Raw genomic sequence first — 16,945 nt, 5'->3', positions numbered from 1 at the left:
GTGTGTGTGTGTGTGTGTGTGTGTGTGTGTGTGTGTGTGTGTGTGTGTGTGTGTGTGTGTGTGTGTGTGTGTGTGTGTGTGTGTGTGTGTGTGTGTGTGTGTGTGTGTGTGTGTGTGTGTGTGTGTGTGTGTGTGTGTGTGTGTGTGTGTGTGTGTGTGTGTGTGTGTGTGTGTGTGTGTGTGTGTGTGTGTGTGTGTGACACTGCCTGCACATTAATCAGATAAACATAAGCGTTTAGTTTATTTAATATAAAAAGCACCTGTTCTATATGAAAAGAGACCGTATATAGATGACTTCTGTTATAAATATAGGCTATATAAATGTTATATATACAATGATAGGGGAAACGCTGAGTTGTTGTAACGTTTGTGCAAAGTGAAGGGAGGGGGGCTGGTAAAATATGGTGCCTTTGGTTGCTTTGAGAGGCAAAGAAAAGGCAGCCATGTGAAAGTGAGAATGCACTGCAGTTTCCTGTTTGCCGGCACAGCTGAGGGGGCCCTTTGTAGGTACTTGTACTGGCTCCCTTCTCTGACACACAGACACACACTAACTTTAGCAGTACCCATATGGGACAGGCAAACACCAGCAGCCTATGTACAGATTGTGTGCCTGTGCAAACACACTATGTTTTTTTTATCATATAGTTTTACATTGCTACTCATAAATTCATCCCAGACCCCTCTGTCTAGGGGGCTTTCCCACCTATCCTGGTTGCTTCAGTTAAATCCCTGATGCGAATGCTTGGTTAGTACATGTGTGTTGTGAAGCTTTCTGTTGAACACTGACAACCAGACGACGTCGAGACAGCCTGAAAAAGAGGGTCCTAATCCGCTTCCAAGATTTCAATGTGTTTAGTTTTGCGGTTCGAAAGCATAACAGACCAACCAGCAGCAGTACTATAATCTCCATTTTATAGCCATGTAGTACTAGCCTAGCCTGGCTCCGCCCGCCTACCTACTTCCGCTCAAATTTTATTTTCCCTTCAGTAGTCAGTCTGGGGGTGCGGTGAATTTCTCAGGAAAATCTACAGCCGTCCAATCAGCGAACAGAGCGAGTGGCTGAGAACGATGACGTCGAAGTCGCGCTCCAGTTTCAGTTGAATGCTGCGTTCCTTTATACTCAGAGATTTCCGACTTGGTAGTTCCGAGTTCCGACCTGTCTGTGTTCCAGTGCATCTGCTCGCGAAAGTATGGACGGCGACAACCTTTCTCGTCCAAATAACTAAACGTTAGGCTCTAACAAGTTACCGTTGCCAGGTACCGGTAGATCCATAGACAATATGTAGTGAAGACGGAAATTTCCGAGTTGCCTGTACAACTGGAACGCACCGTCAGAAGCCGGCTCATGACACACGTGACTACCAAACGTTATGCGATTGGTTGGCTAATCCAGAGTGGCACTGGGCAGATCCAATAGTTTTAAACTTCAACAGACACCCGCCTCCAAGTGAGTGAACGTTTGCCAATTACAGCACTTCCAGACCTTCTGTACAAATGAAATGAAGTACGATGGTCTGGTTGGACCAGGCTAGTACTAGCCATGTAGTGCTGCTGATCATGTCGACAGAACTGTCCAATTAAAGAGTTGCCAGTCAATGTGACTTCATGCTTTCAGCACAAGCGGGCCCAAAACTAAAAAGGCAAAAATGTGCGTGTGTTTGGTGTTGGAACTTCACAACCTTGAACCATTAGTTTCTGTGTAGTGCCACTGACCAAACGTCCTCAAGAAAGTACCAGATAGATTTGTATTGACCCCCATATTGTGTACCACAACAAAGGCCTTGTCTACCAACAAATTAACTTTTGCATTTCTGTTTGTATCCCCATACAATTAGTGCACAAAGTACACACATCAAGGCGCACATTTAAATATTGCAATAAAAGATAGCATTGTTATAAAGTAATGTCACAGCAGTCATTTCCAAAGAGATTAATTTGCCGTATTGCTTTCACTTAATTACGCCCAGCGCTTTGTGTTGGAGAGTCATAAATTGCAGTGTGATCAGTGGGGGACATTTCTACTGTAATGTGCTTCTTGTCGTGGTCTCCGCCTCTTCTACATGTCTTATCCTAAGCAGCAGAGCCTTGATGGATGAAGCAGAGGTGATGATGATAAACCACATTTTAAAGATCTACACTGGTTGGATTCTGCCATTGTGGAGTGTTGCACTATTCATTGTGCATACAAGCTTATTTAATGCTGTTAAATTAATACATTTTATTATAGTTAGTCTTTTCAGGCTACAATCCGTCCTCAAAAAGAGCAGTTTTGAATACGGAGGTTAGCGGCTCAGAGATGTATGTTGTTTATATTACATTAAGTGGTTTTGAATTAAAAGGTGTGATGGGGATAGCTGGCTGTAAAGGGAGCTGTGATGCAGAGGGATGATGGATTATTTTGGTTATGGCAGAGCTAAGCTGCACAGTGCAAAACCTATAATTATACAAAAATATGCCTTTTACAGTGTTTTTGTTAAAGATATTCCTACTTGAATTTGTTAAGTAGTTTAAACCAAACTATTTATTATATTACTGTATGTCATATGAAGGATGTTTGTTTGGGTGGCCACCTGGATCCCTGAGAGCAGCGTGTGCATACAGACAACCCCTTCCTTTTAACCGATGGGAGCGATTGTTGCTGGCGAGAGCTTCCAGTCGACTTGCATTATATTACACCACTCAGGTGTGTGATTATGTCGCCCCATTCAGATTTCTACCAATGCTCCGTAGTGTATTGCCTTGTGTTCTTCACACTGTGCTGTCAGGACATTAAGTGCTTTTAAATTACACTTATCTCTGTGTTGAATGTGATGTGGCGAGGGAGGGAGGGAGGGAGGTTTTTTTTCTTCCCCTCTCTTAACTACAGTGTCATATTTATTCCCTTCTAATTAAGCCCTTTAATCTTTTCTCTTGCTGCTCACATTTTAAAGCCCACAGGAGGAAAGAGATGGAGAACCCTTATGACATCATGCCTCCCTTCCTCAGTCGTGATTGGCTGATACTCCTTGTTCTCCTCCTCATTAGATAAGGATCTAGGGTTTCTATGTTTCCTTTTGTTTTAACTTCAATTGGAGGAGTGTACTACTTTAGCTGCAAAACCTGATTATATGCTACACTTAAAGAGATAACATGCATGATGGAGAATTTGTAATGGATGAAAGGGGAGATAGGATACGTGTGTTTTGTGTATGGGTGTTCATTTTAGTGTGGCTAACTAAAATCCCCCCCTCACCAGATTGCGTCAATTAGTATTTCATTTTTCAAAACTGTATTCCGTCCAGGGCTGTACAGTGCGACAGTTTTGATCGCATTTGCTACTGAAATTGATCACGTGCGATGATGAATACAACTCCAATCGCACTCGTGCTAGTGTTGCCACCCGTCCCGTTTTTCCCAGAATTGTTCTCTTTTTTTCACCAGCTGTGACCCGTTTTTTGGGGAAAATGCCAAAACCTCATTTGATTTCCTTCCTTCGTTCAGTAGTTAAGGCCGTCTCACACGGGCCGAGGAGTTTGTTGCGCCCGCTATTGCATCGGAGAGGCGGGCGGGCAGGGGCGGTCTTAACGATCTCGGGGCCCGTTTCAAGACCCTGTGTGGGGCCCCACACTTTTTTTTTTTTTTTTTTTTTTTTTTTTTAATAAATAATGCTTGTGCATGCTGCCCGCGAAAATAAAAAAGATTGTGGAAACCAGTTGGTTCATAGACGGATTATGAGATAATGGGCCCAGACTCTTTGTACCGTTTTAAAGTTAAATGCATCAGAGCAGAGGAACATTTTAATCAAATCTTGAGCTGCAGAAGGAACATTATTTTTCTTAAACAGGCACTCTTTACTCTGCATGTTATATGATGGAGGGGCCCATTGCAACATATACAGGGTGGAAAGCTACTTTTCATGAACAGTATAGAATTTACACATAGCAAGCTTATTCCTGTTTGTGTGTGGGGGGCTTAGCTGTCCCTCATGAAGCCCCTTAGACAGAGCTAATAATGCTTTTGTTTTGCACTTGCTTTTCTATTTGTCACCTAGTTGGGGCCATGATGATTTATTTCCTTATATTTAGGCTATTCCTTGTTGGACCCTGTTATTGACATGAGTGACTGAGCTCTTTGACAATGCAACATTTAAAGTTACTATCAGTATTTCTGGCTTAGGCCCCCCCCCCCCCCGAGCCCTTGGGCCCCTGGGCATGGTTGCATGCAATATTATTCTCAAAGTGCACCAGATTGATGAATTTTACTTTAAAAGGTTGCATTTTTTTCTTCCGGGGCCCCCCTACAAGGTCCAGGGTCCCCACCCACCTCAGTCTCCCTATTTAGCCTATACTGTAAAAAGCACTGTAGGTGTGTATGGTTATTATAGGTCATTACACTGGTCAGTCTGAACTGGTAGCCTAATAATGGCCGAGCCCTCCGCCCCAAACATTCAAGTGTCCCTTTTTTTCCTAAATCCAAGGTGGCAACCCTAACTAGTGCGACAGCCTGCCAAATTGCAATTGGCAGGTTAGATTATTTTGTCTAAATTGCAATCAGTGCACCCCTATTAATTTTTCTACAATTATTACTGCACACACTAGGAAATAATATTAATTGAGAATCTCAAATGAGACCAAGATGACATGCTCAAAGGTAATTAGAGCGAAATGCAAGGGTTAAGGTTATGCAAGTTTTCGATCATACTTTGTGTGCTACCAAATTTATTTTTGTGCTACTGATTTTTTTTGCTTGCTAGCACCAGTGCTACCACTTTAAAAAATAAGCGTACAGCCCTGATTCCGTCGCACTGTTCATACAGAATTTGTGTCTGCGCTGCCGTTTCTATTAATCAAAAGGTTTCTAAAACAATAGCTGTACGTCTGTTTGATGACTCTATCCAACAAACCTGCAACAAGATTCATTCAGGCCTGAACTTGGCCTATAAAAGGCTCAGCTATGGCAAGTCTATCTGTCTGTACAGTCCACTCAAGAGCAAGTTGGTCCACTTCTGTGCAAGGAAAGCATTATTAAACCTCTCGCATAGAATTGCTTTTGTAGTATTGGACTCGGCTCAATATCCCAAGCCCTTTTACTATTAGTATTGAGTGTTGAATGAAAAACCATTCTCTACAAAATTCAGCACAATTTTTTTTTCTTAATGCTTTATAAAGTTGATATGAGCAGCACATTTTGTGTAGAAAAACATTTGGCTAAACAGCGTGGTCTCTTCTACTGTCTTTATAAGGTAGCTTGCTCTCAGTTTATTTTCAGTCCCAACCGGTGATATTCAGAGACCTGTGTGGAATCAGGAGCGTTTTCATTTTTATCAATATTGATGGTTGCATTGGACAATCTACCAGTGACAGTAGTATACGTTTTCCTTGTGGGACCTGAACAGTTGCTATCAATGGGCCTCCACTCATACAACTCATGCGCACACACACACACACACACACACACACACACACACGCAAGGATCCTTATTCTTCAAGGTCATGTGGTGCCTGTTTTCCTGCTTTCACACACAAGGGAGACAGAAGCTCTTCACCCTTCCCCTCCCCCCTCCAAACACCTCTAGGTCTTAAACATGCATGCTATCATCATTTCTCTCCGAATATTAAGACTCCTTTTTTAAAGTAGAAAATGGGATATCTTCCTCTGCGTGAAAGTGCACACAGCCCCGAGGCCGCAGTTTGATGTGCCTCTTTGATGAACTGGGAATTCTCCTGTGCACCCACGCAGCTGATGACTCTGTTTTAGCATATAGGCTGTCAGAGCAAGTGGCTCTGATCTCTCTTTACTCCTTTCTTCTCTGCAAAGCACCTCTTTGACACGAGAGGTGTGTTTGTTTTTCTCTCCTGATCCCCCTCATCAGCTTTTCATCATCATCATAATTCTATTATTTGTAATGTTCTTGATGCATCAGCCACTTTTAAATGTGCAGGACTTGTCATTCTTTTGAAAGGAAGAATCCAGCACAGCATGGCTACTATGCACAAACAGTGTTCTAATTGTAAGCGGATTTGGATCCAAGCTGTTTCAGTCAGCGAGACGTGAGCTCACAGTGGAGCGCGCAAGTGGGTGGAGATTGAACTAGAGAATGGTGTATGTGTGTGCACGTGTCTGTGTGTGTGTGTATGTGACACTTCCCCTCCCCTCTCTACCTCCTTCCTTTTCTTCTGTACATCAGCTCTCTCTTTCGCTCTCTCTCTCTCTCTTCCTCTGCCTCCTCGTCTCCTCCGTCTGATTGGCTGACACAGCAGCCTGCTTCCCCCTTCCCCCAGCTTCCAGAAGGATCTACGTCACACATCAGAGAGTCCCGAACTGTATAACCACGGCTTTCACAACTACTATTATACAGTGTGGCATGACCACAAAGTCCTATGTGTTTTTTAGAAAAGGAAATCACCTCGTAAAATCAGCGGAGAGAATTGGCAGGGAATTATTGTGTCCATCTGCCGGCCCTAATACAGTAATAATGAGCAGAGGATAATAGTAGATCACAGTGAAGCAAGGAGAAAGGGAGAGGAGATCAAAAGGAAGGTGGGGAGGGATGGAGCGCGCAGTGCAAATGGAGCAGATGTAGAGAAATCCGATGAGAGGCAAGCTAAAGCTGTAGAGCCCCTCCCCCCCTCTCCCCACCTCTGAAGCTGCAGGGAGAGGGAGACGCGCAGACTGATATGGGTGAAACCCAATCAGACCATGCAGTTTTTGGTTGTAGCCCATAGAGGGGCTGCTGTACACTGGGCAAAAAAAATGACATGGGAAATCCCTCCCCACCTCCACCTCCCCAGCCCCCCCCCCCCAACACATGCTTGACAGACATAAACATACACAGGAAAATGAGGAAGAGCTTCAGTTTGTTGTTGTCTGTGAGCGAACACGTCCGTCAACCTTTACAAGGCTGAGTGAATATATACCCCACGACACCATCCTGGCCTCTCCCCTTCACTGTGGGCCTCAGCATTACATAACTCTTTGTGTTTGTGTGCGTCGGGGCTAGCCGCATGTGTGCCAGTTATTCATTGCTTCACTGCACACAGACTCGGGGATGGCAGCCAATGGCCGAGCACGGCTCTTCATAACTCATTCAGGCCACACAAAGATTTGCTTTTGCTTTTGCCTGCCGCCTTTTACAAGGATTCTTCCCCACTGTATTTTACTACCCAGCGACAACTCCAATACATTTTTAGAGTGCACAGTCTGTCAGATCAGCTGATGTTTGGATTTGTTCTTGTACAAAACGTGTAGATTTCCCACAACCTGTTTACATTGTAGTTTACCGGCTTATTGTATTATGTAATGAAGTGTACTGAGGCGATTATCCAGTGTGCTTTGTGTGTCCCATAATGCATTTCACCCAGCGGCCTGTACGTGACCCTGAGCTCATCATCCTGTTTGACTTAGTGGTGACCTCCTAACCTTTAACTTCCATATTCAACTCATTAGCCTGCTGACGAGGTTACACTTCACAGCGCACAGTGCCCTTTTCTTCTTGAAACAACGTGGCCTCCCTTTTATTACAGTGCACAGATCTCAATCTAGTGCTTTTATTTAAACCGGCTACACACTATCATCCTCATCATAACGATTAATCAAATCATTAGATGAGAGGCTTCACTTGTGGTCATTAACCTAATTTAGGAGTATAACCCAAGTCCACGGCTTCACTTGGCTTTATTGAGCTCTGGAGTCAGTCTCAGCTCATTGTTTAACCATGCAGCTTGCAACTTAACTGTTTTGGTTCACCCTGATTTGCATTTAGCACGTCATTTACAGTGAAAATCAAAAAAAAAAAAAAAAACTTGTACACTACCAGTTTAGGACCAAATGTCAGAGAGACAAAGTTAACGACTTATGCACAAAGTGAAACATTTAGCAGCTAAAGAGCCAGAGGTAAGAGAGAGTGGATATTAGACTTCCATCGACCAGGTGGCCACACACGTGTCCAAATGAAGGATAAGCTTTCTCCTGTTATTGCTGTTGTGTTCACAAATAGTTTATGTCGCCCCCAAGTGGCCAACAAGCATATTCATCGCAATTTTAAGAAAGATGAGAACAGAACATTTAATTGACTCCTAGTCAAACACAGACCATAGGAAATGGCTGCAGGGGCCAAGGTTAGTCTGTGTCTGTGTGAGTGAGAGTGAGAGGGATAATCACACTCTGTTGCCACGGGTAACTAAAGCTAGTGGGACATGAGCCACTTTGCTTCAGCAGCTGCACGAGTAGTTGATGGGGCTGAGCACTCTTTACAGTACTAACCCCGTTACAGACAGTAATGCAATAGTTGGATCTAAGTCAATTATCTGGTACGTACTTGACCTCCTTATCACTTCTAATCTGTGACCAGCAGCGACTGTGTGAGAGTTGTGTGTCTTGGCTTTTTTTCTTTAAAACTGAAGGTTTATTACAGAACCACTCAGACATTATTTCAGTCCTCTGAGTCTCCAAAAATCAGCCACTGAGTCAAGCTTCACAAAGCCAGGAGATCCAGCCAATATGGTGCGTTTATGGACATCTCGCCTGATTTTGACTTTCTGAACTTAAAGGTGCTCCGAGGAACTTTCAGCTTGTGTTGAGTCTTGCACCCCCTTTGGACAAAAGAGGTAGTGTTTTTACTACACCAGCTGTAGTTCCTGGGTGAGTGAGTACCCATGACCAGGCCTGAACAGACAAATGACTGGGCCCCTGAGAAGGTCCAGTCATTGGGCCCCCTTTACTCATACTGAACTTGTATCAATGTGCATGATGCGCTTATTCCTACATAAACACATACCTGTACACAGGGCCGGTTCTAGCCAGTTAGGTTAGGGTGGGCTACTGAAATAATAGTGGGCAGAGATACTGATGATGCGAGAGCGTGTGTAGCGCGCGAGTGGACATTTTTTGCCCTTGCAAGATCTCTGTACCTGCTTTTTGGCACATTTACTGTAACATTTACTGTAATGTAAGCTTTTAGACACACCAATGCTGTAGGGGGGGTCTACCATGATAGCACTGCTACCAGAAGGTTTCCGCATCAGTATAACAACCATCTGCCACCTTCGTTTAAAGGCTAAATATGTAATTTTCTAATTTTCTTAGTAATTAATAGATCAAATATACATAATAATTTGCAGAACACCCTCACAAAGACACCTCAAAACTTGATGAAATATCGCAGTTGCTCCGAATTGAAAATCCACTTCTGCTGGCAGAAATACTGATATATTAAGGAATTTTCCGGGGGTCTAAAGCCCTTGAAAGTTCCCTCTTTTTTTTCCTTTCTTTTCTGGTACCTTGATTTGTGTCCAGGTCCTGGCATCACTGAGCTTGCTAGGTTAGCTTGCTCATCATCAATACATAGCTAACGCTTGTTTGGTTGACCTGCTGCATGCAACAGTTTTGAGGGGGGAAAAACGACCCATGATATTTTTAGTTTTTCAATATAAAATTTGATATATTTTACCCAAGTAACAATATCAAACCTGCAGCAGCACTAGCCATACAGTCCTCTCCCTCCTGCTCCTCTTCCTCCATAGCCAGCCCACACACAGGTCAGCCCACACAGTCACTATCTATCTCATACTTCCTAGATATTAATAAAAGGGGAATGCAATTCATTTTGATTGCAGGGACCTTTTGAATGTTTCTTTAACACGCTGAGAGAGTTGAAGGTTGTTGTGTGTGACTTTCAATGTATATGGCAATATCCATGACCTGCCATGAAGTACTAGTCATGTAACTTGACTTTCACCTAATGTTTTCTTTTATTATAGAAAGTTCTCTTGCGAATATAGCGTTCATAATAAAGGTTGGCTAAGTTAGTTCATCTGCAAAGAAAAAATAAATGTTTTTTTTCTGGGCCCCCCCTGGTGGCTGGGCCCTAGAAAGCTTTCCCACTTTCTACCCCTTATGGGCGGCCCTACCCATGACAAAGGCATTAAGAATAACTATACAAAAATAGCATTCTTTGCACTGATGGTCTCCTTTGCTGTTACATGTAATTCATGATCATCAGAGGACAAATGAGACCGTTTCAGTCATATTAAGAAGGTTCCTCGTGCACCTTTTAACATGATGGTCGTCTTCCAAAAGTGACTATTGATCTATAAAGTGACAGAGACTGGTTATATCTGCTATAGGGCATTAACTCACCTTTTTGGGGGGAGCGATGTGTTTTTGGACGATTTGATTTACTAGTCATCAACTGGTCCATCATTGTTTTGACACTAGTGCTTTGGCTAATGCTCCTTTTACCTTTACCTGTCCCCCTCCCTCTCCCCACAGTGCCAGACTCTGCCAAGCTCGACCCCGCCCCTCCTCCTCCTCTTCCCCCCGTCAACCCCGGTGCCATCCCTCCTCCGACCCCCAGCAGTGGCAATGGCAAGCGCGCCCCCTCCGGAGCACCCCTCCAGACAGCACCGCAGCAGCCCCCCCACACTCTGCTCCAGCAGCAGCAGCAGCGATACCCACCGAGAGAGGTGCCCCCGCGCTTCCGCCAGCAGGAGCACAAGCAGCTGTTGAAGAGGGGCCAGCCTCTGCCCTCCTCTGGGACCCTGACGCTCACCAACACGGGGGCACGTCCTCCTGCTGCCACTACTGAACCTGCAGCAGCACTAGCCATACAGTCCTCTCCCTCCTGCTCCTCTTCCTCCATAGCCAGCCCACACACAGGTCAGCCCACACAGTCACTATCTATCTCATACTTCCTAGATATTAATAAAAGGGGGAATGCAATTCATTTTGATTGCAGGGACCTTTTGAATGTTTCTTTAACACGCTGAGAGAGTTGAAGGTTGTTGTGTGTGACTTTCAATGTATCTGGCAATATCCATGACCTGCCATGAAGTACTAGTCATGTAACTTGACTTTCACCTAGAGTGAGTGGAATTCAGTTGGAGATAGGGTAGTTTGAAGCTGGGAATACATTCTCCCTTTATATTTGTCGAGTATGTAAGAAGTGGATGTGTTTTGTGTAAACTGGCACTGCGGCCTCTTGAGAGACAGTGGCTGTATGGTTTGAATTTTTATTTATGAGAGAGTGGTCGTAGACATCGCAAAAGCACTCGCATCAAAGTTATTGCTAACTGTTGTTTATTTGCCTCTGCCCTGGCTGGGTATTTGAAATGGGGATGGATGGAGGAATACAGGGGTAGGGGATGGGGAGTAAACACAGCTGTGTGTGTGTGTGTGTGTGTGTGTGTGTGTGTGTGTGTGTGTGTGTGTGTGTGTGTGTGTGTGTGTGTGTGTGTGTGTGTGTGTGTGTGTGTGTGTGTGTGTGTGTGTGTGTGTGTGTGTGTGTGTGTGTGTGTGTGTTTCTCCTTCCTGAGGCTCTGCATGTCACAGTACACCAGTTTCTCATGTGTCTTCAAGCAGTGGAGGTCTACTCGTTATTAATAAAAGTGCCGTCTGCTCTTTGAAGACGATGCTGACAAATCTTTCTAAGGGAAGTTTTCATTGTCTGGAAAAGACAAACTCATTTTTACCATAAGTGTGTGTCTGGGCATCATCCAACCCCCTTTGATGCTGCTGTCTGAATGCAAGTCCCGTCTCCATGGCAACCAGATGTTTATCCTGTCCCTCTTGTCATCCTTCTGCTGTTCTTCATTTCGCACTGCTGACCAGCCCTACAGTATTTCCTGTCTTTTTTTTTTTTGGAGGGAGGAGCCATTAAACGGAGCGAGCTCGTTGGCTGGCCGCCTCAGTGGGCTGGCCCTGGCGCTTATAGAGAGAGACAGAGAAAGAGAAAGAAGAGAGAGAACGAGAGAGCGAACATGGCAGAGGTCCAGTGTTGTGGGCTGAAGTGACTCATGGCTTACGGTAAAAGCTGCTGCGTCTCCCCGCCCCGCGCTGGCAGGCCTCGCTCTGCACTGATTTCTGCTCTCTGTGACTTGTCTTTGAACTGGCTGCTTACATTAGGACAGACGAGCAGGAGGACCCTCCAGATATGAAAGACTGATAGAAGTCGAGTCACAGTGGGAGGTTTGTTTTGTGTATGTCTCTTTTTAAATACTGCATACTGAACATTAACATTCAAAGCAAGTCAAAGGTGCACGGCAAAAGGTTCTTGCACACCTTGTGTCATTTTAACAAAGGTGCAGAGCGCCACACAGGTAAACCCGCCTCGGTAACGGCGTCCCTGCAGTCTTCTTGTCTGCTGATTGTCGCCCTCCTGCCTGCTTTCACTTCTTGCCAAACGTTGACAGTAGAAGCACACTAGCTGCATTCATTCCTTCTCCTCTCCCTCCTCTGCTCCCTCCATCCGCCGCCCCCCCCCCCCCCCCCCCCCCCGGCCTTAGCCCGTCTTTCATTACCCGGTCACATGTCTGCTCTCTTTAAAAGTAGGGCTGATAAACGTGGTCTGTGTGTCCGTATGTAAACACAAACATTATCTCACTCTGCGGTCTTAGCATCATGTTTCCCTGCTCAACTTGGACTCGAATAGTCTTATTCCGCTGTAAAGGAAAGCAGCACTAACAGCTATAGGGGTGTTTAACTGACCAAGGTAAATGAACCAGAATTCAGATAAATAGTGACAGTCAATGAACGTTACACTTATCCTCATTGAATACATTACACAGCGAAATCCCTTTTTTAAGCACACAGTTCTCTCAAATGAAGTGCCTTTTATTAGCCTCTCTGTGGGCAATAATGCACTAAGCAGGCCCGGACATGTTTAATTTGACCGTTAATTGTAGTCCTTTTTAATTTCTCGGCTGTAGCACTCAAGATTTATAGCAACTCCCCTTTTCATTTGTCTGATATCCCCTAGTTAAAGACCATAAAGTAATGATCAAGGTGTTATCTAACCAGCAGGCACTGTACTTGCTTAAAGCACAACAGGGGCCAACACCAACAATAAAAAACATCTTAATGTAAACGTGCCTCGTCTAGTGAAAACAGTGCAGCTAAATTGCTAATAGCTCGTCTAGTAGAGAAACGGAGACAGGGTATGCAATGCTCGACTTGATGTGCTCTTTAAAGTCCGCTGATGATGCTGTGAAAGAGCCTTGGGAATCCCCTCAAAGAGGACTGGGACGTCTTGTGATGTGATTAAACATCAGGACTCTGTTAACCACAACTGTTCAGCGCTGGATCTTGTCTGGCTTGCTCTGTGTGCCCATGCTGCTCTCTCTCTCTCTGCCATGCATTCACATCCTCCACCTCCGCAATACAAACACCACATCATCATACATTCGCTCATTTTGCCCCGGGCTAGCCAGGATTAGTCATGCTGCACACAACACGACAACACGAAACGGTGCAAACGCGGAAATATTCTCGCGGTTGCACTATATAATTTACATGAAAACAGCAAACGCAAGCATGAAACCGCAAGTTTTTGAGATCTACTCCCAGGGAGGATTTTTTGGAAAACACAACGGTTTTGGTTTCTTGTAAACACCGAAACCATTTTCCCTGGTAACGCTGACGTCCCGGCTCCACTTCACATATGCGTAGTCTATAACATTTGCTGTCAAAATACCCACATGCGAGTTATAAAGTTAGAAGACAACATAACATGAAAGGTGTCTTCGCGGCACCATCACTGTGTTCAGAGGAGAGTGTCGTGCAGGGCTCAAATATAACACTCGCCAATTTAGTCTAAGCGATTAGTAAATTATTGAGACCACCCAACACTTTTTCTGGGGAAAGATTTGTGCTCTGCCGGTTTTTCTTGCAAAATAAACGTGTGTAGCTTCTATATGCCAGGGACACGGCTCTCTACATTAAAAAAACACTATCCATAGTTCTGCGCGCAGCGGTTAAGTTACTGTTCAACAAAAGGAGCATTAAGGCTACGGCTTCACAGTAAAAGCATTTCACTGGCTAAACATTAACAGCATTTCACTGGACAAACGTGAGTCGACTTTTATTTTGAAGTACGCCTAACAGGAAAGTAGCCGCTCACAAAGCCCCTTCACTATAAGCATGTCTTCTGTTTTCACGAGTTCAATGCGGTGAAATTATCAAAGGGTTGGAGGTTCGATCCTCGCCCTGCCACCTGTGTCATAGTTGTTGTGTCCTTGGGCAAGACACTTCACCCACCTTGCCTCGTGTGAATGTCGATAGTTAGCCTGCTATCGGTGTATGAATGTGTGTGTGAATGGTAACGTGTAAATGGGAACAGGTCTCCCTTGCAAAAGAGTCTTCGGACTCAATGGGATTTACCTGTATAAATAAAAGGTTAAAAAAATAAAAAATAAGAGGACAGAAAGCTTGTAATTTACAATACTTGTAACCCCAAGCTTACACCAACCGCTTTATGAACGTTAATGGCATTACTTTTCGGTTACAGTAAGGTTGTATGCATCAAATTGTACCGGAAGAGCTATCTACTTGGCTAAGTCACCGCTGACTATTGGCTTGGCATGGCTGCTACACTGCTACTACAGCGATTTTGTCCCGTTTCCTCTGAAAACATGTGTACGAGTGAAGATGTCAGATGAACTGTGTCTGAACGGGGTTTTTTTTTTTTAAACCAAAAACGGGAAAACTGTCACGTTTTCACCGTGTAAAGTGCCCCTATATGTATGTCCTTCAATCTCGCCATTATTATAGCCCTCTCTCCCCCCAGTAACAATCCACATCCCAGGGCCCTTTCATGTAGAGAGGAGGTGTGAGCGACCAATCTATTTTAAGGCTTGACGTGCTGGAGAAAGCCCTTGACCTGGTTTATCCTTTCAGCGGGAGTAGAGAAAGAGGATACTCACAGACAAACACGAGAGCCGAGAGAGATGTCTTAGATGTGAACTTATTATTTTTTTAAATACATGTTTTGTCCCTGAGATAATGTGGAGATAGTATTAACACAGTGTTTCCCCTACCATTGTACAGGCCTGGCGGGGCCGCCAGGCCAACGGGACCCCCCGCCAGGCCAACAGCAGCCTAACTTTAAAAAAAAATAATAATAAAAAAAAAAAAATGATTATCAATTTTTCATTGATTCCGTAATAATAATATGCGAGCGTCTGCGCGGCGCTGTCGGTCTACCCCTCGTGTGCGCCTGTCTTTACAACCTCTCGTCTGATCATCCCATCAGCTGATCTGTGTGTCTGCGTGTGTGTATGTGTGTCTGCGCGCGGCGCGATGCGCGTGTGTATTCGGTGCGGGTGCGCACTTGTTAAAACACGGAAGACAATGAGCAGGAGCATGACTAGCAAGCAAACGTTGAACTAGTGGCGAAAATAAAACCAGCGCCTGCTCTATGGAGATACTAAGGACTCAGTAACAGGGACGTTGAACAGGAAAAAGTGCTGCGCAAAGTTTAGAAAGTTAAAATCGCTACGTCGCCGTGGCAACACAACCAATCTGTATCAACAGCTGAGACAGCGCTGAAAAAAACGGCATGCACTCGTTTCAGTAAGTTTACCGAAGTGCCACACTGCTACTGCCTTTGACATTCTCAGAAAAGCATTCATTTATTTTCAAGGGACATATTAATTTATTTATTGTTTTAACTGTCAAGTTATCTTGAAAACAGCAGGCTATTGTAGGCCTACAAGCTTTATGTTTTTGTATTTTCAATGCTACTTTATTTGTATGTTTTAAATTGAGAAATAGGCTAGATGAAATATAATGGTCGGAATAGGGAATTTGCCTTATGTAGCACACATGTTGATAGGCTAATCATGATGTGTAGCCTATGTTAATTCATTTATTTTCAACAAGGCTATTTGCATTAAAAAAAAATAAAGAACATTTTTCAATAGGCTAGCTTCAAGGTGAGGTGATTCAGATTATTCCAGAAATGAGTCTAAACAGGACCTGTCTATATTAGATCTTAGTGTTTATTGTTTTTTTATTGAAATCCATGTGTTTTTCTTCAATAGTTTACGTGGCTTGTGTCTCCAAATTATTACAGAAAATAGTTATAGGCAGGGCATATGTTGTTTACAGAGCACAGAATTAATCAGATTTCGCCTCTCAAAGTGCACCAGATTGATGCATTTAACTTTAAAAAGGATAAGGTTTTCTTCTGCAGGGGGATGCCCCCAGACCCCCCTAGAATGTCCATTCTCACCCAGCAGGATCTAAAAATCCTGTGAGAAACACCACATGTACAAACGTACTGAATGTGAAAGCATAACCCTATGCCCTTATTTTTAACAGGCTGTCAAAAGAGGCTCATCCCAAATGGGGTTCGTTTTGGTCAATTTCTTCTAGAAATTTGGTACGCACGCGGCACGCATACTCTTTATCAGCTCTTACCACCGGGCCTAAAAAAAATTCTAGGGGAAACACTGATTAACAGCAAAGCAGATGCAAAGAACGCGATCCATAAAGATTTATTTCAGATAGGGGAGAGTTGCCTAAGTTGTGCCGGTGGGGAAGTTGTGCCACCCCTTGTTTCTGGAAAACCGTAGAAGAAATTGGAAATGTGACCACCTATTTAAGAAGAGCCATCCATTTAACTTATCCTGTAAAGAAGGGAGAAACATGGAATAAGATTTAAGCACATTTAAGCTAAAAAAAAAAACAGTTTTTTGCCTTTCAAAGTATAATTTCCATGATCAAGGTTTTTTGATTACTGTGTCTGAACAATGATAGACAAGTTTGAAAGCATTTGACATATGTTTTAGTGCTTTAGTATGCTTCACTTTGAGTCTATACAGTTATCACAATGTCAGCCCTAAACTGCTGCATCATGCTTATTATCCAAAATTCTGGGGATGGGGTGATTTGTGCCAAAGGGCCTAGGTGAGTTATAAGTAAGTAAGTAAGTAAGTAAGTAAAATGTATTTATAAAAGCACATTTATAACAGTTTGCACTGTCCAAAGTGCTTTATATAGTGCATTCAGTAGGTAAAATAACAATAACCAAAATAAAAGACATAAAGCCCAGACATCCACATATAAACAAAGATAGTAGTGCAAAGGTAAGAAGAGGAAAAACCAGGGTGTACAGATGGGTTTTGAACCTTGATTTAAAGGCAGAAATGGAGGGGGAATCGCATATGCCAGGTGACAGTTGGTTCTACAA

At 43.8% G+C, this 16,945-nt stretch overlaps 1 protein-coding gene across 2 annotated transcripts in view; it reads left to right on the top strand.

The window, feature by feature from the left end:
- The window catches only part of tnrc6c1 (trinucleotide repeat containing adaptor 6C1), a 44,095-nt gene that overhangs the window by 9,497 nt on the left and 17,653 nt on the right, over positions 1-16,945 (top strand). For both annotated transcript variants that reach the window (XM_080043277.1, XM_080043276.1), the window contains exon 4: positions 10,249-10,635. In XM_080043277.1, coding sequence (XP_079899403.1) covers positions 10,249-10,635 — 387 coding nt within the window. The remainder of the gene's footprint in view (positions 1-10,248; positions 10,636-16,945) is intronic.

The sequence above is a fragment of the Ammodytes marinus genome, assembly GCF_949987685.1.
Source record: "Ammodytes marinus genome assembly, chromosome: 16".
Classification (NCBI taxonomy): domain Eukaryota; kingdom Metazoa; phylum Chordata; class Actinopteri; order Uranoscopiformes; family Ammodytidae; genus Ammodytes; species Ammodytes marinus.
This window is presented reverse-complemented; position numbering and strand designations above follow the sequence as displayed.